Source organism: Electrona antarctica (assembly GCF_951216825.1).
Source record: "Electrona antarctica genome assembly, chromosome: 10".
NCBI lineage: Eukaryota > Metazoa > Chordata > Actinopteri > Myctophiformes > Myctophidae > Electrona > Electrona antarctica.
The window spans coordinates 25,733,437-25,761,280 of record NC_136791.1 but is presented as its reverse complement, the minus strand read 5'-3'; the positions used below and the strand labels follow the sequence as shown (position 1 = coordinate 25,761,280).

General features: G+C 45.2%; 1 protein-coding gene across 3 annotated transcripts in view; it reads left to right on the top strand.

Moving 5' to 3' along the window:
• The window catches only part of inpp5a (inositol polyphosphate-5-phosphatase A), a 244,203-nt gene that overhangs the window by 210,220 nt on the left and 6,139 nt on the right, over nt 1–27,844 (top strand). For all 3 annotated transcript variants that reach the window (XM_079511579.1, XM_079511580.1, XM_079511581.1), the window contains 2 exons: nt 4,567–4,640; nt 20,821–20,932. In XM_079511579.1, coding sequence (XP_079367705.1) covers nt 4,567–4,640; nt 20,821–20,932 — 186 coding nt within the window. The remainder of the gene's footprint in view (nt 1–4,566; nt 4,641–20,820; nt 20,933–27,844) is intronic.

Genomic DNA, 27,844 nt, shown 5'->3' with positions numbered 1-27,844 from the left:
AGAATAGAGTTAGCCTACTATAAACTGATTTCCTGTCTAGAACAGTTTGTTGAGATGTGGGGACATGAGAACCTCTTGTGTAGCATTGAGCAAGAGTCACTCGTTTGATCTCTTAGTTTAAGAGAAAAAAAAACATGTTTTTTTATATTATTGTGAGTACCCAAAGGATGTAATTTCTAGAAATGCCCTGAAGAATATGTGAGTGTACACAAAAGATTAAATAAAGGCTTCGTTAAAGGTCTCTCTCTCTCTCTCTCTATCGCACGCACGCACGCACGCACAGAGAGAACACTCATACATACTCACTCACACATGTCCAGATATTATGGGATGTTGTACTACGGTGGTGAGATGGGTTGTACAGTGGAGCGTGGGGGACTGGGGGGTGCATCTCCCCTGCTCTCCATTCCTCATCCACAGTGTGTGAGCCTCTCCGGTGACCCCCGGCTGTGTGAGTTTGATAGATGCGCCACATCTGCCCTCCTGAACCACCGAGACTCTGTCTGGGAGAGCGAGAGAGAGCCCCCTCCTCTCTCTCTCCGCCTGGAAAGTAATGGCCACTGTTCTACACCACTGGCACATGATCGCATGTGCACACGCACGCACGCACGTACACGCACAAGCGCACACACTTATACACTCAGAGCAGTGGTTTTCAACCAGTGGTCCGGGGACCACCAGTGGTCCTTGAGGGTGGTTCCAGGTGGTCTTGAGAGTGTAAAATGAAACCAAATGGTTTCATTTTACACTCTCAAAAGTTACATTATAGTTAAACATCTGCTTTCCTTATAGTTTAAAATAAGTCTACATAATTAGAGAATGTAGATTAGAAGAATTGTTATTTTGATCAACGTCTGCCAAATTGTGTGCACAAATATTCTTTAGTTTTGGGTCTGAGAGGCTGAATCTCATCAGATGGTGGTCCGTAACTCAGATGCAGAATAAATAATGGGCCTTGATATGAAAAGATAACAACTGACGTAGAGAAGCGCATAGTCGAAGTAAAACCTATGCACACACAAACACACACACTTTGGCTTCCCAAGTTACCATACATTCTACTTTATGTAAGGTACGTACCTATGTATGTATACATGTATCTCCACACAATAATTGTCCTCGCACCACTTGTATGCAGTGGTGGAAAGTCACTAAGTACATTTACTTTAAATACAATTTTGAGGTATTTTGTACTTTACTTGAATATGTCAAATTTTCCAATTTTAACCAATTCAGCCCTATACACATTTTGGCCATTTGAAAATAGCCGATCTACAAATTTGCCGATATACACATTTTTGTATACAGTTGAAAACTTGAAATCAGACATTTTGCATTATTGAGTACTTTTCGACGCCAATACTTTTGTGCTTTTTCTCGAGTGTACATTTAGAATTCTGGACTTTTACTTGTAACAGAGTATTTCTACATTGCAGTATTGATACTTTTACTTTACTATTACTTAGGTATATTCAGTGATTTCACTTAATTCAAATATAATTTTATTTTGTATATATAATCCTCCCTACTATAGTGTGTGCTGACCATATAAGGAGTTCCTCCCTGTCCCCATGACAACCTGAGCGCCCACAGGACGGAGTTCTCCGTCCTTTCAATTAGTAACGCCCAGCGCTCAAGACGGAGATTGATCAAAAAGACGGAGATTATTGATATCAAAACCAATCACAGGCTGGGAGCGTCTGTTGTGCAACCCTCAATGTTATTTTCCGGTGGAACGTCATCGAAAATGTTCCCACCATTTTTGCCGACGAGATCAAAAATCTTAAAACATTAATAACTCTTGATCTAAATCATTCCGTCCAATTCTAAGAAAAGATTGTGTTAGACGGCCCACCGCGTTCCCGTCGCTAGTCGCGTTAGAATTAATCATACCTCCCGTTGTTGCCGATCGCCTCTAGAGTGTTTTGGCTACATCAAGGTACTTCAGCCACATCCAGGATAACATCTGGTCCGTCGCTAAATGTGCTCCGCTGCTATAAATCGCTGGGCGCTATGATTTAATGGATTAAATAACCCCGGGCGTTCGGGGTGTCAAAAAACCTTAGGTTTCGTTTTTGGCTAGGGTTAGCCAGCCTTCATCCAATTAGGATGAGAGGGGCCTTCCTCCAATCATGATCGAGTGGGGGCGGGCCTTGGTGCGCGTGCTGTTGGCCTGTTGCGTGTCCCCCCCCACTGTAGAGCGTGTGCATGTGCACATCTTGTTACCTGGCGGACTGGGCGGTTTTCCAAATCACTGAATGCTCCTTTAAGTAAAACATTTGAGTACACGTTGTCCACTCATGCTTGTATGCAGAGTAGAACAGATATCCGTCCGTACTCTTACTTCACGGCTTGCAAACATAAAGGTGTCAGGAGGAGCATGGATAGATTACAGTAGTCGTCCACCGCAGATGAAACATTGTAGTTTCACGACAACCACCCCCCAACCCCCCCTCCCTCCCTCCACGCCTCCGCAGTGTCCCGGGCCCAGTGTTATCCATGTACACGCTGTCGTTTCCACTAGATGTTTCATTATGTACCCGTCAGCGGGGCGCTTCGTGTAATACACCAATGTAACGTCATTAACGTCAAGGCGCCGACTCTGTATACCAGCTCCCATCACACTCACGTGGTCGACGTTAAGGTCGTCATCGGGGCGTAGTAATCGTTAAGGTCGTCATCGGGGCGCAGTAATCGTCGCCTCGTGTTTTTTTGAAGTGCGTTCTTATAATAATCGTCGCCTCGTGTTTTTGAAGTGCGTTCTTAAACGTGAGGCTCGATTTGGCACTAAACGAACAAATGTGTCCCGGTCGGCTCCAGCGTATAAAGGACGGAAAGAAGGGACGGGCCGAGAGAATGGCGTCCGTGGTGGTCCAGGGAAAGGAAAGGAAACGTGTGCACGGCTGTCAGTCGCTCAGAGAGGCAGTCATGCAGGTGGAGCCTGCTATACCTGTTCATCTCCCACATAATTAATGTGTACAAGAAGCTGCTAATTGCACTTTTCACAAATGATTTATGGGTTTTCAGGGAAAAAGGGGGGGGGGGGATTGGGGGGTGGGGGGGGGGGGATTGGGGGGGGGTGGGTGTGGGTGGGTGGGTGTGTGGGTGTGTGTGTGTGCACACACAAGTGAGCGAGTACAGCTGTGTGAGGAGACATGATTGATGAAGAGATTGTAGATCCCCTGTCAGTATGGAGAGATGGAACCCCAGTAGGACTGGACTAGAGGGACTTATTCACGCACACACGCACGCACGCGCAAAGGTGGTCAGTCCCCTATAAATTTGCTGGTCAGTGGTACATGGACGGAACAGCCGTTGTTTTTTGGCTCGCTCATCTCTCTTGAACATTCCCTCCCAAACCCCTCTCGCTCTCTCTCTGTGTCTCTCTCTGTCCCTCGCACATAATGATTAATGATATTTGATAGGTTTTTATTAGAAGGCTGGGTTGTGTGTCATTTGGGAGTCGCATCTCCTTGTCTCCTGTCTCTCTCTACATTGTACCTGTCAATTAAGGCAGGAACACCTGGTGGGGGGGGGGGGGGAATAACTACTGTGCACGAGAATGCTACGCACACAGGTCCTTATGGTGGTGCCGGCCCACGGAGGAATAACCTAACTGGTAGTCTTCAAGAGACAATAAAATAAACCAATGTTTTGGCAGGGACATAACTCAGATTAGAACCAGGTTTTTCTTGAGATCTCTTGTGATTGCTTGTATGACTATCTCAGGCTAGCGGTTTCGGATTGTTATCAGATGATTTAATCTCTGTTATCAAGACCATGAAATGGAGCCAGTGTGGACATTTCCTACATGTCGATGTTGTTGTCTTGTCAGCCATTGTCCCGACGTCACGTTTGGCGTCTTGTCCGACTTCTAACCCTGACCCTAACCCCAGTCTTAACCTGCCACGCCAAGTAATCATAAAGCCAAGTTGTTGTTTCGCGACGTTTTCGCTTCAGCGGCAGTCATTTCAATTTCCGCGTTTGACAGTCGCCTACTCGCGGTAGGTATAGGCGTGTATGTGGAAATGTCCATATTGCCTCCATTGCATGGTCCTGATGAGAACATACTGGTGATTATCGGTTGACATTTGAAGCAGGTACTCAGGCACCATCTTTATGTGTAACTGTCATTGTGTTCGTATTACCTGTAGAAGGTATAGAGTTACCTGCCGAAACGCTGGTCCCACAATAACATAGCGGACCTTTGGCTACCGGTGTCTACGGCCACCTTCCTGTCTCTTGAAGACTTTTTTTTTAAGGAAATATAACTATGAGCAAAAAATAAAAAACTTCTGTCTACTTACTCCACCTCCAGATAAAAGCACCAAAGAGTATAAGTAATGACCAAAGAGTAAGAAGCCATAACACTCTGGAGTCTGGACTTAGCCTCCAGCCTTAGCCAGCACTGCAGCAGTGACTCACATACAGTAAATCCTTCCTTCCGCTCTTTAATAACCATTTTAATCATACAAACTGTTTATTTATACCTCTTTCTATCCCTTTTCCCCTTGCTCTCTCTCTCTCTCTCTCTCTCTCTCTCTCTCTCTCTCTCTCCCCCCATAGCTTTTAGAATATGACAAGGAGCTGTCGGTGTTCAAGGATCGGCTGTATGAGCTGGAGATCTCATTCCCGCCCAGGTATGGAACGGTGTCCGTGCGCACACACGCACACGTACACACACGGACGCACGCACACACATTCACACACACCCTGGACCTGAATGGAAACAAGACCGCAAGGACTTTTTTTCTGTGATATCTTTTTAGACTAAGTGTTTGACTGTACTCTGTACTGTTTACATTTCTGACTAATAAAGTATTGCATCAATCAATCAAAAAGACACACGACAGACAGACAGACAGACAGACAGACAGACAGACAGACAGACAGACAGACAGACAAGTTTCTATCGACCACATTATGTGATTTGTAGTAAATGATTTGATTTTTCTTGATTTGGCTGTTTTTTTGTGTTCATACCTCAAGAGACCTGCTAGTATGGCTCATCTTAACTTGATTGTTAGTTATAGTGTTCTACTAATAATTCTGTTCAAGAGCTGTGGTTTGCTGTGTGGGGGCAGCAGTGGCTCAGGGGGTCGAGTGGCCGGTACAGAGTCCGGTCCAGTTCAATCCCGCGCCCCGCCCCCAGAGTTGGGTGTTGAAGTGTCCTTGAGCAATTGTTCAAACAAACTGCGAGCTTGTTTATCTGCTATTTTTGAATAGCGCTAAACGCAAAAATATATAAAATGACTTTCTCTGGTTTTAATTTGTTTGGAACTTGCGTTTATAGATCTGCTATTTGGGAAAACTGAAATTGTGGAAAGTTTCCGCCTATATTTTGCCAAGAAAATAAGGACACAGATTTGAAAGTGTTTAAATGTGTGCGTGGCAGCAGTCAAATACAAAAGCACACATGAGGTATTATAATGATACATCATGACTGAATGCCATGATTTCTTGGCCCACGTCGCGCGACATAATGTTTTATATCATTCAGTCTGATCTCAATGACCGGTCAAATAACACAAAGGCTCATTATCACAGCTGGTGGTAAAAGAGCAGCAGGATTTGTTGGTTGTCGGATGTTTAGTATGATTGGACGCAATCCCAAACTAACCCCCAACTCCCCCCCCCCCCCCCCCCCCCCCGTGTGTGTGTGTGTGAGACGTGTGTGTGTGTGTGTGTGAGACGTGTGTGTGTGTGTGTGTGTGTGTGGGGCCCGCATTGATATTCATTGCTAGTGCAACGTGGGGGAGAGATTGCAGCATGCAGGCGGGCTCTGCTCTGCTCTCCTCTTCCTCAAACAAATGCATTTGCAATTAGCCCTTTTCAGCAGAGAGGGAGGGCAAACACACGGCCTGCGTGGAAATATGTTTCGGGAGCAGCGCGTTAATGGAGCTTGACCTTTGCCGCCGGTTGTGACTCAATCAGTGCAGATAATGAAACGCTGTAATCAAACAATAATTACTTGATAAACTGCTCCAGTGGCAGGCGCAGGGCAGCGGGGGACTTCAGTGTGTGTGTGTGTGTGTGTGTTACTTGTGCGAGAGTTTGAGATGAAGCTATCACATGGGTTTGCACGAGTACATGAGTGCATGCGCATACATGTGTACCTGAATATTGGCGTGTATGTGTGCGTGCATCCATGTTTCTGTGCCCGTCTCCCGGCTTGTCTCGTGTTTGGAGGATGCGTACGTGGTGTGATGTGCCCATAGTAAAATGTTCATTTATCCATTCGTGAAATAATTATTTACACAACATTCGATGTTTAAAAATGAGGGATAGGATAGTGTGTGCACACACGGTAAAATCTTCACTGTTATGTTATCTATTTGTAACATTTGTGTATAGTGTCAAATTAACTGTGTGCGTGCGTGCGTGCGTGCATTTAGTCAAGGGTTCTGCCAGTTCCTGCTTTTAAATGACTCCGTATCTTAATCACGGAGCCCATTTACATCACTTTGCATAAGTGACAGGTGGATTTATTGTCCCTTTTACACCGGCTGACTCTTTGCACCTTATCTATCCATATAATACTGAATCATCTCGTCCGCAAAGGGCGGGAATGGATGCTCCCGGTGTGGAAGGAATACAAAATGATTTTCACCCACTTGGACGAGATGATGAATCAAAGAGGTGCGACCTGGGGAACAGCGTATGAAATTTGATTTGATCTACTGTGTGTGTGCGCTACAAGCCCCATCATTGTCAGCCGTGAATGGGTAGCAATGGCCTAGTTAAACTTAAACAGCCCCCATCCTCCTCCCACTGTTCACACACGCGCACACACGCACACATACGCATGCACGCACAACACTTACACACTCATCCCCCTCCCCCTGTCAAGTCTGCCTTGTGCACCATGAGCAATCAAGCCCTCAATGATTGTTCTCCGTCACATAGCTGACTCTGGACCAGCCCCTCGCCATCTGTGAGGTTATTACTCTTTTTAACGCAGGCCATCAGTGCTCTCAGTGTACACACGTGCACGGTCCCATGCGTGTGCGCACACAAACACACACCTATACACAGACACACACACGCACACACAGCTCCCTTTTGTCCAATCTATAAATCAATAGCAGTCACCAGCATTTAATTTGCAAGTTAATTTGATGTGTTGTCCAATAGAGGAGCAGGACGTTGTCACAACAACAGACAGGCAGCCGAGGATGAGCAGCATGGTGTTATATAAGACAACGATCGGCTGATGTGTAATAGCTTCATTACACGTTTAACCCATTTAGGCCGAAATTTAAAAAATGTCTTCTAAATTCTGACAGTTTTCTGAAATACCTATGTTTCTGTATCAGTGGTGCTCAATATTTCATGTCAAGGACCCCAAAAATATGTAATCGGCCACCGACCCCATCTGAAAATATGTTATTCCAGGAACCCCTCGGAAGCAAAGATTTGAGTTAAAAACGTTGGCTCTGAAAGAATATATATTCAAAGATTTGTGCCACATTTTCACGATTTTTCAAAAATAGCAGACCTACAAGCTCGTAGTGCGCCACTCGATAGCTAAATTATAACATAATGTTTAAAACACCAAAAGGGGTTCCCGCCCAAAATGGGTTAAAGTCCTTGGAGGTGAATCAGTGCATCTCCTTGATTTTCACCCAGACCACATGAACCCTGGCATCCTTAAATATTCTGGGCATGTCATAATATAGGTGAACGTTTGACAAAAAAAGCACATGGTGAGCTTGCTTAGTTAGCGGCTAATTGAACGAATAGATTTGGTGTATATAGGGGGGAAAGGACGAGGCCAAGTACAGATCCATGGGGAACCCCGGTCAACAAAGTATATGGGGGTTCATGCCAACAAAGTATATGGGGGTTCATGCATGTGGTTTACCCCATTCTGGACGGGAACCCCTTTTGGTGTTTTAAGGATTATGTTATACTTTTATTGAAAAATAGCAGATCTACAAGCTCGTAGCACTACGAGCTTGTAGATCGGCTAATTTTGAAAAATCGTGAAAATGTGTGCAAATCATTGAATATATATTCATTCACAGTGAACATTTTTAACTCAAATGTTTGCTTCAGCCATGGGAGGGTCCCTGGAACAACATATTTTGAGATTGGTGTCCGCGGCCAATTACATATAATTCTGGGGGTCCTTGACATGAAATAGTTTGAGAACGACTGACATAGAAACATAGTGATTTTTTAGAAAACTGTCTAATTTAGAATTTTAGAATCGTCCTCGGGTCTAAATGGGGTAATAGGTTTCCATTTCAGGTGGGTGCAATAAAGCAGTTGAAGCATCGGTAGAAAGAGGCGTGTGACGTGTTTGTGTGGCGAGAGAGAGAGATGGAAAAAAAAGGTTTGGGAAGTCCAGCCACTTCTGTCCTCCCCCTGCAGTGAACACATATGTGCATACATGTATACATTTGTTCCCCCTGCACCGTGTTTGCGTTCAAAGAATGTGCTACAAGCTGTAAATTCACATCGCTTTCCTTCAAGACGTCGTCCGTCAAAGTTGGCCGTGACATGTCTAAGCACTCGGGCACCGGGGTGTGGAATTTGGCCGTGCCCCGTCACAGTTGGACTTGGAGCCAGTCGGCTGCCGTGCGCTGATAGGCCGCGGGGCGACCACTAAACGCACACACACACACACACACACACACAGGACCTCATGAGTTTTATAGTATGGGAGAGTCTATTAATCAGAAACTGGTCATTTACTGGCATATAGCTGCTCCATCATGGTTTATCCAAAAGCAACATCAAGCTCTTATGTGATACTTAGAGCAGCCATTAGGTCATTATATCCTTTGCATGTATGGCTGCAGCAGGTCCGCTGGGCTGGGAATAACGCTATGGCATGCCGTGCATTACGGTACTTTTGATTTCATATCAGAAATAACACAACTACGGTAATATCCCCCTAAAACATACTAAGAGACGGTAGTAACTTATTCATATATTGTGATTGATTTAGGGGGAAAGCTTTTAGTAGTGCTCTGATCTGATTTCTTGACTCCCGTTCTTCTTTTGTTGGGAGATCGATGCAACAATTGAATCGGGGGCCGCGGCTTGGCGAGGGAAATGCAGTGGACAATGAGGGGGGGGATGCTAGAGCAATGTATTCCCTCTTTAACCTGGTTACTGGGAACGGGCTTTGAGGGAGATTTTGAGCGACGCGCGGCCCAGCTATAACAACTTCATCAAGTGTAGAACTCATAAGTTCACCGAAGAGGGTAAAGGGGGCGGGAGGGGGGTAGGAAAAAAGCATAGGGAGATGCTGGAAGAGGAAGGGAAAAAGGTGCTCCGGTCCCATGCACCCACTGTTAGAAAACGTAACCAAATGGACCTGTTGCATTTGTACACTCTCTGGGAGTTACAAATGGATACGTTGACGCTGGAGGGCTTTACTCATGTGTCAGAGTTAAATTGACACTTGTGATTTCACGATGTGTTTCTCAAGCCGCGACACATGGAGATGAAGCAGAGATTGGAGAAGGCTCTGTTACAGTCTCCACAGCTAGTGTGTCCTGCTAGCAGGCAGCACTCAGTTGCATCTTAACCATTTTCACTTTAATCCTGCTGTTGGCAGCATAAACCGGCAAATTCCTACCATTCCGGCACTCTGCTGACATCCAAAACAGACAAATAAATAATACGCTAAAGTCATCACCGTGCTAACAGAAACAAAAAATAGAAACCTTATTCATGAAAGATCCAAAAATAATTATGTTGTTTTGGATGGATATCCATGAGCAGGTGGACTGTTGTTTTTTTTTCAGTCCCCCCCATTTGCCTGTGTGTATTTATCTGCGACTGCGTATGTGTGTTTGAGCAGAGAGAAAGATGGGAGGACACGGCTCCAGTTCCATGTGTCTGTTTGCCAAGTCTAGACTTTGGAAAAGCGGAGGAGAGAGGAGAGTGTCCCGAGGCGGTCAGGGGTGAAACCAAACTGAGATAGGAGTGAAACTGATGAAACAGTTGTCTCTTCACCGTCTGGTGTTTGACGGGTGGCTGCCACCACCTCGGGACCAACCTTTAGCAAGTTAGCATACATTTTCCAAAGGTGGCGTGTCTATGAGGATGGGCCGAAGAGTGACTTCCCCTCTGGGAAAATGCCACAACATTCACACGTCCAGTGTTCTAGGAGGGCAGGGAGGGAGGGAGGGGGGTAGGTAGGGGTAGAGAAAAGAATCTTTCGGAAACAGATTGTGTCAGGCGGAATGACTGCATACTTTGAAAGACAAGAAAATAGCATTTGGTCAGATGTCTCAAATACATCTTGAGAACTAATACCTGCTGGCTGGCTCTGAAGGCCGACGCTGCAACATCGAAACTACACACCTTGAGTTGCAAATTGTTGAGGTTAATTTATATGTTGACTGTTACACAAAACATTTAAAACACATCAACAATACCACAACACTTTTTGCTGTCTGTAGACCCAATTTATATTGTAAGATCAATGTTAATTTAACTCTGAGGCCCCCTTTCCACCGGTTGGTTCCCAATGGGAACCGGTTCAGTCTTCCGGAGAGAGATGGGGGAGTGACATGCAGTAAAGGCCGTCAGGATCGGGAGTCAAGCCTGTGGCACACTGCCGGACTCGGGCTACCGGCCAAGGTGAATGTTAGGCCCAGGCCTAACATTGATTTTACAATATAAATTAGAGTCCCAGAGATAGAAATGCCAATAAATGGGGAACCGTAGCCTCCAAAATTGGAACGTTAATTAGGAATTGAGTGAGCAAAACCATACCTATATTAGATTGTTATCACAATGAAACTTCCCCAATTGAGTACTTACACGAAGACAATGATTTATTTTATTACAAATTTTACATTTTTAAATATGCAAATTAGGCATTATGTAGCAAAATAATCGAAAATATGAAAAAGCTACTACTGTGGAAGGGTTATCATGTATTAATTTACTTGTATTGATACTATAAAAATTTAATATAGGTCTAGTTTTTCCCACCAATTTTGGAGCTATGGCTCATGGACTAAGAACCAAAAAGAACTGAACCGGTTCCCATTGGGAACCAACCGGTGGAAAGGGGGTCTTAGGGTCCATTTGGTTCCATTTGTACACTCTCTGAGTTACAGACCCATAAGAGTCCATTTGTCAACTATCATTTAGCTGGGGACCCCCTGGAACTCCCTCAAGGACCCCTGGGGGTCCCCGGACCCCACTTTGGGAACCACATCATATATTCGACTATATTCACATCATAAAAAAGTTTCACACGTTAACGCCGGCATGCAACAAAGGTCAAACAAAGAACACTTTTCTTTATTTGAGGGTCACAGGTAAGGTCACGCAGCACCGTAACACACAGACAACAGACAGAACCACAGACACGTTAGACATGCCCGTGTCAAGGACCGGCCCAGTGAGAGTTGTAGACTTGCCCTTGTCCTGTGTATCTTCTTTCCTTTCCTTCTTTCCTTTCCTGTGTACCATCTTCTTTCCCGCAAAGCACTCGTTTCTTTTTTTTTTAAAGATTTGTTTTTGGCTTTTGTGCCTTTTTTATTGATAGTTATACAGTGAAGACGGACAGGAAATAGAGAGAGAGAGAAGGGGAGAGACACGCAGCAAAGGTCGTCATGAACACACACGCACGCACACACACGTGCACGCGACACAGTTTTGGTATGGAATGGAAATAATATAATAATTAGGCCTGCATCGCTTTGGCTAAAACACTGAATTATGAAAAGGACTGCAATGGGAAAAAGCCTGCCGCTGGCTCCCATTTGTTGAAGAGAGATACATTTTCTAATGATAGTTATTATGCATAATTACATTGCTTTGGCTAAACCGCTGAATCCCGCTGATAGGCTATGTACATAACGGGCATTCATAACTACAGACATTAATATAGCCTATCGCATAGGATTGTACAAATTGTGCAAATGGACACTGACGGGTCCATTTGGTTCCATTTGTAAACTCTCAGAGTTAAATTAACATTATTTTTTGCGGCTTTTGCCTTTATTTTATATTTTTTATAGAGAGACAGACAGTAGGCTGACAGGAAATGGGGGAGAGAGATGGGGGAGTGACATGCAGTAAAGGCCGTCGGGATCGGGAGTCGAGCCTGTGGCACACTGCCAGACTCGGGCTACCGGCCAAGGTGAATGTTAGGCCCAGGCCTAACATTGATTTTACAATAAAAATTAGAGTCCCAGAGATAGAAATGCCAATAAATGGGGAACCGTAGCCTAATTCAGGTAAAACTGGGGGTCCTTGAAATTAAACTGGTTGAGAATCACTGCTGTTGCTGTAAAAGTCTTCTCTTATGGGGGGTCCTTGGCGTATATTTTCTAATGGGGGTCCGCAGGCTAATTAGTGTCCATTTGGGGGTCCTTGACATGAAAAAGTTTTGGAACAACTGATGTAGAAACCAGTGCTTCGCTTCTTTCCCTGCAACAACAATCAGTGCTGGAGTTTTGTGTATGAAGCATGCACGCTCGTGTTTTGTGGAATGCATCTCTGCATTCAATAGTGGATCTCACACACACATACACACACACACACGCCATGCCACAGAATCAATTAACCTGGCCTTCAATATCCATACTTGCAGGCCGCAAGGAGTGTATTTTCCACGGAGTCAATTGTAGTGAATACAGCCTTCACTCCTTGAAGGGACACCCACTCACACTTCCACACTTTTCTGTGCCCGCAAGGCACACCAATGGGCAAGTCAAAATGTCAGGGCAGTCCTGTATATGCAGCGACAATAGCTGATCTACAAGCTCACAATGTGTTGCATCGTGGTACGTTGAGCTATTGTCTATTCGGGGAATTTGTGGAATCAAATAAATGTATAAATACATGAAAATAAAATTAAAATGCAGAAATTGGGGTGTAGAATTTGCCTCTGTATTGGGAAATGTGTGCACCGATAAAGAAAAAAAAGGGGGGGGGGGAATATGATCTACAGTACAGGCTCAGTTGATCTTGTAGATCGGTTATTTTCCCTATGAATACAGACTTGAGATTTTGACTGAACATTGGTGCGCCCAATTGGCCACATGTATAAATGTGACCGAATACAGTGGTTTGAGACACAAGTAGGCCATGGTCATTTTTCAGTTTTTTACAGATTCTGAAACTACAGAATGTAAGCTTTCATATGATGTATTGTTCATTGAAAGTGGAACATTCGGTGGAGGAATGTTCACACCTCCAAAATACGCAAAGAAACTTAAAAACAGAGGCATTTTTGCAATGTAATTGTAACCATTTAATGACTCTGAAATGACTATCTGTTGGAATAAAAACTTCTTCTTTAACATTCCAACTGTGTTAATGTGGCTAAAAATGAAAAAACACAAACAAAATACATCAAATGTATTTTGGTCAATATTGTGGAGTTCCATTAGCGCCGACTTGTGTCTGAAACCATTGGGACTGGTCACATTAATGTGAAGACCACTCGAGCACACAGGAAGCTAACGCTCATAGGAAGCTGCTCTATGTGCCGTTAGAAGTGTGTGCAATGAAGACAATCCTCGGTCTGAGCAACACCACTGCGAGTGATGTCAGGGGTCGAGGGGTGTATGAGTACATGCCAGCTCTATGCCACCACTGTATGTGGCGTTCTACATATGAGGAGACCTCTTGTTCTCCTCGCTGTTAGTGCTCACCCTGCACTGGAGCGGAGGAGGCGCGTGACTCCATTTATGGAGTACCACAGATGTCCTTTTAATGACGGCCGTTTTTTCGTCAAAGCACTGCATTGGAGAGCCACGTCGTCGTCCCGCTGTGACTGTGCCGGCGCGCTCGGCTCGGAGTGGGGGGGGGTAATAATAACGCACCGAACAGCTGAAGGGAAACATTGTTTTACAGCCACAGGCGTATCCATCATCCTAACTGCTGGTGAGCCCATGGAAATGATGAGGGCCCATTGTGGCGGTAATAGCCGAAGATTGCCCACTGCCATGTGTCTTTGCCTCTTTCCCTGAGATGACACTGGTGAGAAGGAGTGCTTTGTTAGATAAGACACCCTTGTGTGAAGAGAGGATTAAGTGGAATTCCTCTTGGGTCTCCATGTCTTCATTTAAACATGGCCACTGGCCAGAGGGTTTTCATTTGGTTTGTGCTTTTTGCCTTTATTCAGTCAGTTAACTTAACCTGGAGACTGTGTTCAAAACGGACCACTCCTGCAAACTCGATCCAATACGGAGAAGGACGGATGGACGGACGGATGGAAAAAGCAAAGTTACTATATTTACCCAGGGTAACTGGACTAAGCATCAGATACTTGTTTACAGCCAGGCCCTGCTCATAGAACATTTCATGGTAGTGGTTCAATGCCTTGCTCAAGGGCACTTCAGCGGTGGTAATTTTAACGTGCCGGTCCGGGGATACGAACTGGCGACCTTCCGGTATCAAGACCGCTCCGCAAACCGTTCGGCCACCGCTGCCACAGACAGACGATAACTTAGTTTCTAGAAGACAATCATCATCATAAATGCTTGAGTGCAGAGAGAAGTGTTATTTATGTCCAAGGGTGTGCAAAAGGCTAGCTATAGCCTTCAGCGATGAACTAACGTTAACCTGTGGCATTCAATCTATTTGTATTCTACTGTACCAATGTTGTGCCTATGAGACACCCCCGACCCTGCACGCCCAAGCAAACATTTAACTGTATATCGACAGCTCTTGGCTGATCTCTGTGCATCAACGATGCATATGCGTGTATGCACATCTATGCCCGCGTGTTCTTTCTGTTGACGTGCATGCACATGTATGTGCGTGCACACACGTGCGTGCACAACATGCCATTCAGTGTTTTGCCAAGCCTCCCCTGACGACGGCAAACAAACAATCGCTGCGGAGGCAGCAAGTCGCTCGAAACTCGCCGTCAGTTCCTGATGTTTTGTTTCAGCCAATCCCAGTGCAGCGACAGCCGTGATTACCGCATCCCATGATCCTCTGGGGGGACCCTTGACCTCCTGTCATTGATAACTGTAACTCTTATCTCTGGCTTCCTGCCCTGCCTATATTTCTAAGTTTATATTGCCCTCATCAAATACCGCACCACTCAATAGGGCCACTGTTTGGCTTGTCACTTATTTGTTATTATGTAGAACAAGAAGGTAATAGCTTTTGGTCATGGAGATAGGAGAATGTGTCACAATGGGGACTTGGGTCAACAGTGAGGCAGTGTGGGATAGAGGTTAGCAGGCTGACCTGTTGCTGCGTCACGGGGTCAACTTTTAAATCACATTTTAAAACGCATTACTGATAGGCAGGAAAAGGTCTGGAGTGCTGAGAAGTTCAAAGGTGCTCTATATTGTAGGAAAAGAAAAGATTTAAAAGGCTTTAATAACACATTAAGACCTGACTAAATCCTACGTTTTCTCACCCTATACACTTTCTGGAAAAACGTATGTTGCTATATCAGTGGTTCTCAATCCCAAAAAAGTATTTGACCGGGGACCCCCAGAAGCAAAGATGTTACTTTAAAAATGTCACTTTTCTTAGGAATATAAACAATAGAAGTGCATGTTAAAACAGAACTACAACGTAATTACACCATTACTGCCTTTTTACAGTGCTGGGGTGAGGCTGGGGGGTGACGCGCCATAAGCAGGCAGGGACGTGCACACATAGACGTCAAAGGGGGCTTCAGCCCCTGCCCTATTACCCGTCTATAAAACAACTGCCCTCTCCAGACCATGCATACAGCATTTACTACGGTGAAAGAAATGCAAATGCCACTCCTTTCCATGCCATACTAGAAGGCAGCATTCAGGAGAATAGCTTTTTTTACCTTAAGTCTCCTGAACTTGAACGCAGCATTTTGCGTTGAACGAATTTGTTTTTGAAATCCATGTCGTACACACCGCATCTCCACTAGCTAAAGAGTCCTTGGTTGCGCCCTGACAATAGCCGATCTGCTATTTTTGTCCAAAAGTGCCCTCTTACGGGATTTCAGCCTCTGCCTCTCTATATAACACTCTCTGCACGTGCCTGTAAGCAGGCCCTACTATGATGCTGTGTTGGGCTCACCGGTCACCAGGGCAAGACAAACAAGCAGCACTGACAAGCCAGGGGAGCTGACAGTGGCCGGAACACGATGTGAGTGATGTGTCAGCAGCCAAGTCAAACATTAAACTACAAACCAGGCGTGAATGAATGGGCTCTTGGTGGGTGCTATAGTATAGAGGAGTCCTATATGGAGCAGTGAAGATGATGGGGGGGGGGGAATGTGGCAGAGATTAAAATAGGGTGCATTTTGGATCCCAAAACGTAGTTGAGGGACGCAATGAAACAATGACCTCTGCATCCACAGGATGCACTACTGTACTGTGTTTTATTCTAGTTTATTTTGCTAGCTTTAGTTATAATAATCATTTCTTCTTCTGTTTTCTACATGAATATAACCACGTTATAACCATATAAAATGAAATGGGAGTTAAATGCTGCAATTTGTAAAAACTTTCTACTGTTGCGCTTTGTGACTTTGGTGAAGAAAAGTCATATATACGTGCTATACGAATGTACATGTAGCTATTAATATCATCATCGTCACTTCTATATCAGCCGGTTTGGAATGTAATTGAAGCGACAAGGTGTATGCATGTTTGCATATGCATGTTCTGTGTGTGTTGCTAACATTGTAAGTAAGCCCACCCTCACCCCACCGCCACACAGGTGGACAATTGTTGCCATTATCAGGCCTGTCCATTAATTAGTGTAATTAGTCTTGCTGCGGGCAATAAGGGCCAGATAGGAGCTGACGGCCTCCAGCCCTCACGCCCACTCGGCCACGTTTACCTTCCGCGATAAGTTTGTGAGCTCGCTAATCGGACACATTAATCACTTTGGCCCCAGCGCGCCGCTCTGGCTGTTTGCCGTTGCATTAAGACTGTTATCTCTATTGGAGCCATTGGAGGGTGTGGTAATATTAAGAGGAGAAACAACCAACCTGTATACCTTTACCTGCACATGTACAACCGCAGAATTGCCCTTTAATGGCCATTGTGGAGTGCTGTTAATCAGCTTTTACAATGGGCGATCCTGTCAACAGGTGTGTGTGTGTGTGTGTGTGTGTGTGTGTGTGTGTGTGTGTGTGTGTGTGTGTGTGTGTGTGTGTGTGTGTGTGTGTGTGTGTGTGTGTGTGTGTGTGTGTGTGTGTGTGTGTGTGTGTGTGTGCACTCAAAGTAAGTCTCTTATCAGACTTGAGTTCATTGTCTGAAAGAGGTGAGATTGGGGGAACTAACCTGATTTCTCTGTTTTTTTCCTCTAACATCAAACTGACCCCAACCTTGTTAGTCAATAAAGCCATTACATTCTCACGTTGGGCTCTGTCTGTATGACGGGCGGGGCACCTCATCAATGGGCTCTTTAAGGAGCATGGGAACCGTCCCTTTGAGCCAGGGGAGCACATCCAGGCCACCCTGAAGACTCACCAAACCAACGGCACCCTGCTTGCTTTGAAGACTTTTCTCTTTTTTCCCCCGATGACTTTCCATCCTCTGTCTGATCCTGCTTTATCCCCCCTCTCTCTCTCTGTCTCTGTCTCTCTCTCTCTCTCTCTGTGTCACTCACTTTCTCGCTCACTCTCCATATCTCGGTTTCACTTTCATTCTTCATCCTCTCCTTTATCCCTGGGATCACTTCTTCTTTGAGCTCTTTGATTAGCATACCAAAACCCCTTCCGCATTTCCCTCACCATGCCTTTAAGTGCCATTAATGATGCTAATTGGGGGCAGGGAACTTCTAAGTAGCTCCCTGCCCAGTCTATTTGTACACCTGGTGGGGGGGCTCTGCATGGGGGGACTGACTGTGTGTGTGTGTGTGTGTGTGGCTTGCTTGTGTTTCTAGGTCTGCGGCCACCGTGGCCCATCTGTAACATTTCCTCTGGTTGCTGTCCCATTGATTTGTAGAGAAGTTGAACTGTTTACCATCACTATTTGACTAGTTAAGCCCCTGATGGTCTCTCACACACACACTCTCTCTCTCTCTCTCTCTCTCTCAATTTATTTTTTGTCGAAACTATCCTGTGACATGGCTACCATATTAGCAGAATGTGTGCGCAAACATGGCTTTGAATGTGCACAATTGAGTGAATCGAGTGCCTGCCTGTTTGTTGTTGTACATATACGTGTGTGTGTGTGTGTGTGTGGCTGATGGACCATAGTAATGGTGTCCTAGCAGCAGCCTAGCATTGTGTCTCTAATCACGCCCGGAGGCTGACGGCTAAAACAAGGACATGCTGTCTGCGGACAGATGGATGTCCCTGACGGACAGGCTGGAGGTCGGAGGTCGGGGCCAATACATCACCGCCGTGTCACGTTTTAGACATCTACGGAAAGAGCATTTTAGGAACACTATATATATATATATATTGTTTAATTTTTGGATGTCGCACAGGACCAAAGGTCAAGACACTTACTTACTTAAGCAAAATTACACAAGAGGGAGCTCTGAAAGGCAGTGCAGAAATGCATTAATGACGATAAAGAACACCCTCGAGGGTAATATTGCAATTATGCATGTAGTTACCCATAAAACTAAGATAATCGCTAAAAAGATTAATCTTAATTTTTTAATGACAGATGTAGCCACTACGACCACAAATCTCCCAAGAAACTCGCTAGCGTGGCAACCCAGTCTGCGGCGCTCTGGGAGAGCACAGCAGCTGATTTATTTGTTTTGATTAGGTGTTCCTATACTGTCGTTTAAGCACGGCTAGAATGCTGTTTCAACCAATCGGATTGCTTCCTCGAAACAACTTGTTGTAAAATCACCGGTGTTCACATATATCACATTTGTAACTCGGATAGCACACAAATGTCACAAAATGGTCTCTAAAGCTGCGTTCAGACTTGGATGGTTAGAGCAGCAGCGATTACATGCTAATTCCATGCAAAGACGAGAAGTTGCGCCGGGGCCGCGAACGGACATGGCGCGACCTGCCCGCAGCACATACGGGACGAACCGAGGCGAATATTTAAATTGAAGTCTGCACGCACCTTTACAGGTCCATTTGGTTACATTTACATTTTTCTCAAGAGTTAGATTTACACTGACTGTGTAGCTGGATCAGGAGTATATGGCCTTTTGTTTGGGTACAGTTTGATATGAACACACGGGCTACAACAATCAGACAATTACCCAATGTACACTGCGCTGGCACAAAGTCCAATTAAGCTATCGGGAGGGGGCTGCGGGTGGGGGTGGGGGGGGGGTCTTGGCAACTGTGATGAATAGAATGCAGAGTTTCTGTGTTTATTTTATCGTTAGGAATATCACCGCGTGCCGGAGCGAAGATGGAGGCGTGTTGTGTCATGTGCTACGCTACGGTTAGCACGCGTGGCAACTGGAGGAGCAAATTGGATCGGGGTATTACAGTATGTGAAGCCCCGGCACACGTTACCCTGATGAGCGCCGACAAACAAATTGGATTGGTGGGCGTGTAAATCTGATGCAGTTTGATGAGCCGGAGGGGCAAATTGAATTCTCAACAATGTAAATCTGTATCGGCTCGATGGCTCCCATGGCGGGCTCATGCGCCCCCCCGCGCCGCTTAAATCATTCAGGGCGGGAACCCCTTTTGTTTTGTTTTTAAAGCATTATGCTAGCAGATCTACGAGCTTGTAGATCTGCTATTTTTTGAAAAATTGTGCAAAGTGAGTGCAAATCTTTGAATATATATTCTTTCAGAGCGAACATTTTTAACTCAAATCTTTGCTTCTGGGGAGGTCCCTCGCACAACATATTTTTAGATGGGGGTGGGGGGTCCGCGGCCAAATACAGAATTATGGGGGTCCTTGACATAGAAAACTGTTCCTCAGGTCTAAAAGGGTTAAATCATGCGATTGTTCCCTGCTGTTTCCCAGATACAATCTCTCTTGGCCATTTGCCGCGACACCTAATCTCTTTTTGATGATGGTGTAAGAGATGTGGCTATACATATGGGGGAAAAACTTGACTGTCTCTCTCTATCCGTTTATTTCTATATCTCGTTCTCTCTCTCGTTCTGTCCTTCTGTCTCTCTCTCTCTCTCACTCACACACACACACACACACACACACACACACACACACACACACAAAACCTGTACAGTTGGCAGAGAAGGATTGCTTTGATTGAGCCAACCATGTGTGTTGATTCAAGAGATTAGCCAGATGATTGGTTATACTAATGGACCTCCTGTTTCTCTCTCTCTCTCTAAAAAAAACATTTTGATCACTCTGTTTCTGAGAAGACGCACATGGCAGGAGGCGACATTTATCATTGTCCCTAAGCCAGTTTTATATTAGTTTTCTGGCATTTTAATTGTCCATTTAATTTTATTTATTGACCTAATGTTATGGCTTTAAAAGCACAATATATGGCCTGGGCCATGGCTCAGTGGTCCAGGCACCTTGGCTGGCAATCCAGTCTGGCAGTGTGCCGCGGGTTCGACTCCCGATCCCGATGGCCTTTACTACATGTCACCCCCCCATCTCTATCCCCATTTCCTGTCAGCCTACTATCTGTCCCTCTATAAAAAAATACAAAATAAAGGCAAAAGCCACAAAAAAAACATTAAAAAAGCACAATATATTTATTTTGAGCGGTGCCTAACCGCTCCAATGAACAGCTGTGTGTCCCTATGTATGTATGTATGTCTGTTTGAGCATGGACAGCTGCAATACCGCTGGGTGACCTAAAGTGGCACTGTTGAGCAGCGTGGCCGTGCGTGTCTCTGTCTCTATGTATGTCCCTATGTATGTCTGTTTAGCCAGCGCACGCGCGCACACGTGTTTTTATTTTTTGTATTAATTTCTTCAGCTGATTAATGAGCCTTGTTGTTGTCTTGTGTCCTTCCAGTTATCCCTACAGCGAGGACAGCAATCAGGGCAAGGAGTACATGAACACCCGGTGTCCCGCCTGGTGCGACCGCATCCTGATGTCCGCCTCCGCTAGAGACCTGGTTTTAAAGGTGACTTTACACACCACATGGATTCAGTGGATTCTCAGTCGCCACGACCGATTTCAGTCATTTTGGATTCCATAGAAGTCAGCACGCCTTCTATGGGAAGGGTGTCCTGTGCCGAAAATAAGTACAAGCTTACAACACGTCGCAGCGCGACTAGAGCACAAGACGACTAGAGCTCATACTAGAGCATGTCTGAAATAAATGTCAGAGCTGAAATCGACATGTAAATAAATGCTTGAACATGTAGCTAGGTGACATGTTAGAGTCCACAGAAGTGAACCTTTTCAAGCCTGTTTTCTTAACTTGCTGTTTTCTGAGAGACATTACTCTATAAGCCATATATCTCCAAAACTGGTGGGTCAAACTGAACAACCAATATGTCAATTTGAAGCTATGATTCCTGCTTTCACATGACATGAAAAAACAAATTAAAAAATAAATTGACTGACTTAGCCTCGGTCAGAAGCGGTATTAGGAGTGGACTTGGCCTAGCAACATTTTTCAGTCGTGAGATTTTACTTTTGCTTTAATCCATGGTTTACACATACACCAGCTTCAGGGGCCAAATAAATAGCTGATCTACAAACTCACAGGCCACCGCACTGCAATGCTTTGTGAGCTTGTAGATCTGCTAGTTTGGCTATTTTCAACAACACAATAAAAAATCATAATCAGAATAACTGAGTGAGGTTCTCCTATCTCCTTTTTGGCACTGCAGTCTTCACAAGTGGGAGCTTTCGTTCACAACAGCGGTCCTGCGCGGGACGAGATGGGATGCGACCGCGATGACAATTTACAATTTTCAATTTAGTCATTCAGTAGACACTCTTAATCCAGAGCGATTTACAGTTGGCAATAACAAAAACCATGGTAATACATCAAATACATAAAATAGTCATGAATCATACGTAAGCTAAGAATCTAACAGTGGAATATCTATATAATGAAACTATGCGTATACACTATAGAGTGCTATGTCAACATATAAAGTGCTATTTAAGTTACATAAATTGAGCCTATGCTTACGCCTGTAGGTCGTCGAGGCTAGGGCAAGTGCTACGGGCCAAGATGGAGTCTGAACTAAGAGATGGGTTTTCAGACTACGGCGGAAGATTGGGAGTGAGTGAGTGATGACGCGCTCCCAACTCTCAGCCACAGGCATATGAGCAAGGCATTCAGTATAATACCATACAATCCCAATGTCTGCCCTCCCCGGTGAAGACTGAGCAGTGAGCAAAAGGCCGTGTTCGTACTGGGAAGCTCACTCAAGGTTGTGATTGTGCGTCTCTATAACATAAGAGCGCGCAACGCTCGGCGAAACCTTCCCCTCCGATAAATGAAGAGGTTTGCGACCGAAACAAGAATCCTTTTTTTCCCCCTCATTGAACCAACGCATTCTCCTACAGATACATGTTTCATGTTCCACCCCTCTGTCAGCTCGCAGATGGTGGGATGAGTGGCTGGGTGGCTGTGAATATTCACTCGTTTTCTAAGCCACGGTCCACACAGACACTATATCTATCCCAGCACTTCCACTGGACCCTGTCATCTTCATAAAGCCATGGATCTCTCTCTCTCTCTCTCTCTCTTCTACTCTTTCTCCCTCTGTCAACTCTTCTATTCTCCTCTCCTCTACTGCCCCCCCACCCACCCACCCACCTCCATCTCTTTCTCTCTCTCTCTCTCTGGTCCCATTGCTGCAGGCGGGCTCAGAGCTAGGCCCAGAGTCAAATCCAAAACCCATTGTACCATTCTAAACCCCCCTACCAATCTGCCATCTACCGCTTACTCGCCCTCTCTCTCTCTCATCTTTCCCATCCTCCTCCTACAGTCTGTGCTGCAGTCTGTTCATTCTTAATACCCCTACTTTGTTTGCTGGATTATGTGAAGATCTGCTTTACAGCCCTGCAAACGTTTTCTCAGCCCTTATTGGAGCTATGCAGCCATGTCGAACACGCACACACGCAAACACGCACACACTCCAAGAGGGACATTTCACACACCAATTCCTAGCACATTTAGAGCAGTGGTTCTCAAAGTGCGGTCCAGGGACCCTCTGTGTTCCTTGAGGGTGTTCCAAATGGACCTTTACGGGTCTCCAACTCTGAGAGTGTACAAATGGAACCGCACAGGCGTACACTCTCGGTTATTATCTTTGAAATTAACAAATGTTTTGCCACCAAAGACTCCGGCACTAGTCGTTACTTGGATCATCATCAAACACTTTCAACCTGCGCTCCATATTTGGGTCGTCAAAATGTCGCCAAAAATAGCAAAAGGTAGCATCACTGCAAGCGTCACAGTGAGCTTGTTGTAGTAGATGAGCTATTTATCGTTCAGCAAATTATATAGGGCTTGTTAAGTTGTTATGGAGACTGTGGCTTCTACGTGCATTGGACAACAGCAGCTTTCAAGTGGGAGAGGTTGGTGGTGGGGGTGGGGGGGGGGGGGGGAGTACTGTATTGTACAGCACAACAGTCGGTACACAGTCACAGTGGGGTGGCTGCACAGGAAGTTTGTCTTTCTTTTGTCTCGCCGCCAATGAGAAATTCCTTCCTGCTCTTTCTTCTCGGCGACTGACGCATCACAAGCGGGTTTTAAACTTTGCAGCAGCTCATATATATAGCACGGTGCAGTGGTTGGTCCCCCCAACGCTGGGCCGTCAGACTATGGTGTGCCTCTGGATTTTGTGGCAAACATTATTGCTGTCTGCAACAAAAAAGTGAATATGTTTTATTTTCTTTACTTTCTCAGAACTTTTCCCAATACAGAGATTTGGGGCCCGATTTTCGCCATGCTATACCCCTTATCCCATTTGTATTTTACTACCACAATAGTGTGGCCACAAAAAGGTTGAAAACCACTGCTATAATGGTCACACTCTGAATTTCAATATTTTTGACTAGCGGTCAAAAGGTTGCGGCTTTTTGCCAAATAAATAAAGTAAGTCTAAAACAAGTGTGCGGATGTTCCTTCCTTCTCCACACTCTGAATTTAAAAGTCAGTCAGAAGGCAAGCGCTGCCAATACAAGCCATCACGTTGGCGGTGTGAGGGTATTTGAGAATGATTATGACGATCCATAATAATTAATTACATCGATATTTTCAGGGTGATGCTCTTCTTTGCGCTGAACTGCCAGAGCAAGTGACCTTCAGTTCATCACATTGCCAACGTTGGAAGCAACTGGCTGTACAGAGTCACACATTTCCGTGTGACAGACAGTCAGTTCATCGCAAACGTTACCCCCAAAATGCACATGCACACACATCCACTTTAGCGGGGGGGCCACTGTTTGCAGTTTTTCTCAATTACCAGCTAATTGCTTGTAATATACGGGAACTGGGCAGTCTCCTAATATCACAGATTGGCTGATGATTCACTGGCCACGCACGCACACACACGCACACACATGCGCATGTGAGCGTGCGCGCGCACTCACTCAGCAGCTCTCAGTATTCCAGATTGCTGGGACATGGGCCTGTAAACAGCCCCAGCGTGTGGCATCATCTATCATGGCACGGTCGGTTAACTCGCCATCATGTTATTTTCTGCTTGCCGAGCCCTAACACGGCAAAGGTTGCCCGTTGGCTGTGGCGCGCGGCGCCGGCCCCGGGAGCGTCGGTAATGAATGTTTAGCCGAGCGAGCGCTCCGTCTCTGCCGGAGGGGCCCCGGGTAATTTGTTTATCTGTCTAAAGATTATGCAGGCCGAAAATCCACAATTTTATGCTGCCTTTGTAAATTATCCAGTGTGTGTTTGATGAATGTATCTCCGGGCTTTGGGAGGCAGCGGCTCGTGTGTGTGTGTGTTGGGGGAGGCGTGTGTATCTCGCCAGACAAATGGCGGGGTCTGCCGGTGCGTGGCTCGCTAGTAAAAGGTAGCGCGATGTGTGTGTGTGTGTGTGGGGGGGGGGTATCCCGCTAGCGAAAGCATGCCAGCGCGGCATTGACCCTCTTCGACTGGCGGATTGGTTTGAAGTTAATTTGGATTTCACTTTATGGTTCATTCTCAGGCGCTCTATCTCTTTCCCTTCTGAAGCGGCGACAGCCACGGCTCACCTAGTCACAGCTGACAGCTCTCCACCCCGCGTGGAGACTCTTGCACAAAAGCGTGTGCGTGTCTCTCTCTGTGTGCGTGCGTGAGCGAGTGAATGGTGAATGTGTGGTGTCGATGGCCGTGTGTGTGTGTATCTGTGACAGTCTGTGTGTACATATAGGTGTGTATAGGTTGAGCGGGGCCTGGCTGTTTAAAAAGTCTTTAGTTCAACCAGAGTGGTATGATTTATACTCTTCTCTCCAGATCCATGTCTCAGTCGGTAACACTTCCTTTGTTTGCTGAAAGTGATATTGAAACATAATGTTCTCCGAATAGGCACTTTGGATTACATTGTGGAGTGTATTCTGAACACCCGGAGAATACTGTCGGTGTCAGGTGGAAACCTCCTATGTACAAAAAGGTTTCTTTCCCGGAAATGGGAAAAAGAACCAGTGGATTTCCACTATAGTTTCTATCTATATAACACACGCGTTCCACACCCCCACAGGGAATGCAGTGCCCGGTGTCGAGTCGGTCGGATAGCCGGTTGTCCAGAACCAGCACAAAAGCCTCTGCCCGGGACCTGGACCTGATCACCTCTATATCTCCATATATGGAGCTGGCCTGTTCTGACATCATTCTAACATCTTGCATAGACTCCAACGGGCACCGCTCTAGAGGCTCTGGACAGGGCCCAAATCGGCCAATTGATCACACCTGATCACCCCTAGATCTCCATATATGGAGCTGGCCTGTACTGCCATCACAATGTCGTTTTGACATCTGCATAGACTCCATACATGTGCATAAAAGGGACACAGACATAATAACTAGGTGGGGCATGCATTTCTAACTTGCATTGTTCCACGTAGGCCAATTCCTACTCTAGTTCATTTATGAAAAGAAAACATACACATTTTAAATCTGGAGATACAAGGTTTTGGCTTGACAGTAACTCTTTGTACATTGCCCCTGCCACCCTGCCACCAACCTCACTTCATTACTGTTGACTGCATTGCTCAAAATATTCAAAGCAAAACACACAATCCTGTCTTCCTAGTTGGAATCAGGTGTGCGGAAATATCTGTTATGCGTATTATATAATATTGCAATCTTGCATATTGGCTATTTTCGGTATTCACGACACCGACGCATGCGCAACCAAGTATAAATCAAGCTTGAGAGCTGATTTAATCCATCGGATGCTTCTGTTGTGCATAAATAAATCACATGCAACGCCGGCACAGCTTTTCATGACATCGTGATAACACTTTCATTGTATGGAGATTTAGCGTTATAGCGCCTCCATAAAGGCCTGGCCCGCTTTGCGGCGCGTTCGCACATGACAATGCCCTTATTCAAAACGGCGTCATTATATATTTATGCAACATGATTACAACAGGCAGATTTATGAATAAATTGTCCCCCAGACAAATTACATCTTCAATTTTAATGTGGCTGCATGCTGCAAGTTGACTCCAGTGGTTCTTAACCAGTGGCTGTCCCCACTGCTGATGTGCCCCGGTGTCGTTGTGTTCAACCACTTACAGCAGTGGTTTTTAACCAGTGGCTGTCCCCACTGCTGATCTGCCCCGGTGTCATTGTGTTCAACCACTTACAGCAGTGGTTTTTAACCAGTGGCTGTCCCCACTGCTGATCTGCCCCGGTGTCGTTGTGTTCAACCACTTACAGCAGTGGTTTTTAACCAGTGGCTGTCCCCACTGCTGATCTGCCCCGGTGTCAATGTGTTCAACCACTTACAGCAGTGGTTTTCAAACCTTTTCATGTCGAGGCCCATTATTTATTCTGCATTTGAGCCACGGAACCACCATATGATGACATTTAGCCTCTCAGACCCAACACTAAAGAATATGTCCACAATTCCATGCTGTATTGCTGTTGGTACCATATGAGAGATAACGGGCAAACTTTGATCAAAATAATATTTCTTCTACAGTCTCTAATTCCGTAGACTTCTTGTAAATTAATTTAAGTAATCCAGATGTTTAACAATAATTTAACTCTTGAGTGTCAAATGAAACCAAATGGTCCATTCGGTTTCATTTTACACTCAAGAGTTAAAGATCTATAAGGGTCCATTTGGTTACCACCTGGAACCACTGTATTACAACATATTGGAACCCCAGGATAGTGGATACACAGTAGAATCATCAGTTCCAATCCATCCATTTGTAACTTTGAAAGTTTAAAGTGTGCAAAAGGTGGTTGGTTAACTGAGCACTGAAGATTTTACAGTGTAAAAGTCGAGTTTGTCCTCAGATTTGTTTTCACTTTAAAAAAGAAGAAAAACAATTCTAAAAATGACCAATATTAAAACTCACTCTGTGTCTTTGCTATTGGGTAACTTGCCATAGCATAGTTACAGGAGGTGGGGGTACTGAATATAAACATAGTACATTACACTTTTCTTTTTTGCTAATTGCAAATCAGCTATACTTACGAATTCTGAGCAATGTCAGTATGATTCTTTTGAGGAACAACAATGGGACAATGAATGGCTTACAATGGTGCCACTGTTGTTCCGTATCAGTTTGAACCTGAGTATACGGAGAAAGACGTCGGACAGAGACAGAGGGACACTCTCTGAGGGTGAGGACAGAGACAGAGGGACACTCTGAGGGTGAGGACAGAGACAGAGGGACACTCTGAGGGTGAGGATAGAGATGAATCTTGCTGTCGCTGCGGGGACTATATACATCTCCATATCCACTTAAACATACACAACATCCCTACTTTACTTTTCCCAAAAGAATATTTTCTGAAGTTGGACCATTACAAAGCTCCATCTGACTGGAACAATCTTCCGTACTCACATATAGATCTATTAACTCTCTTGGCCGCTTCAGGAGTTCCCTGTAT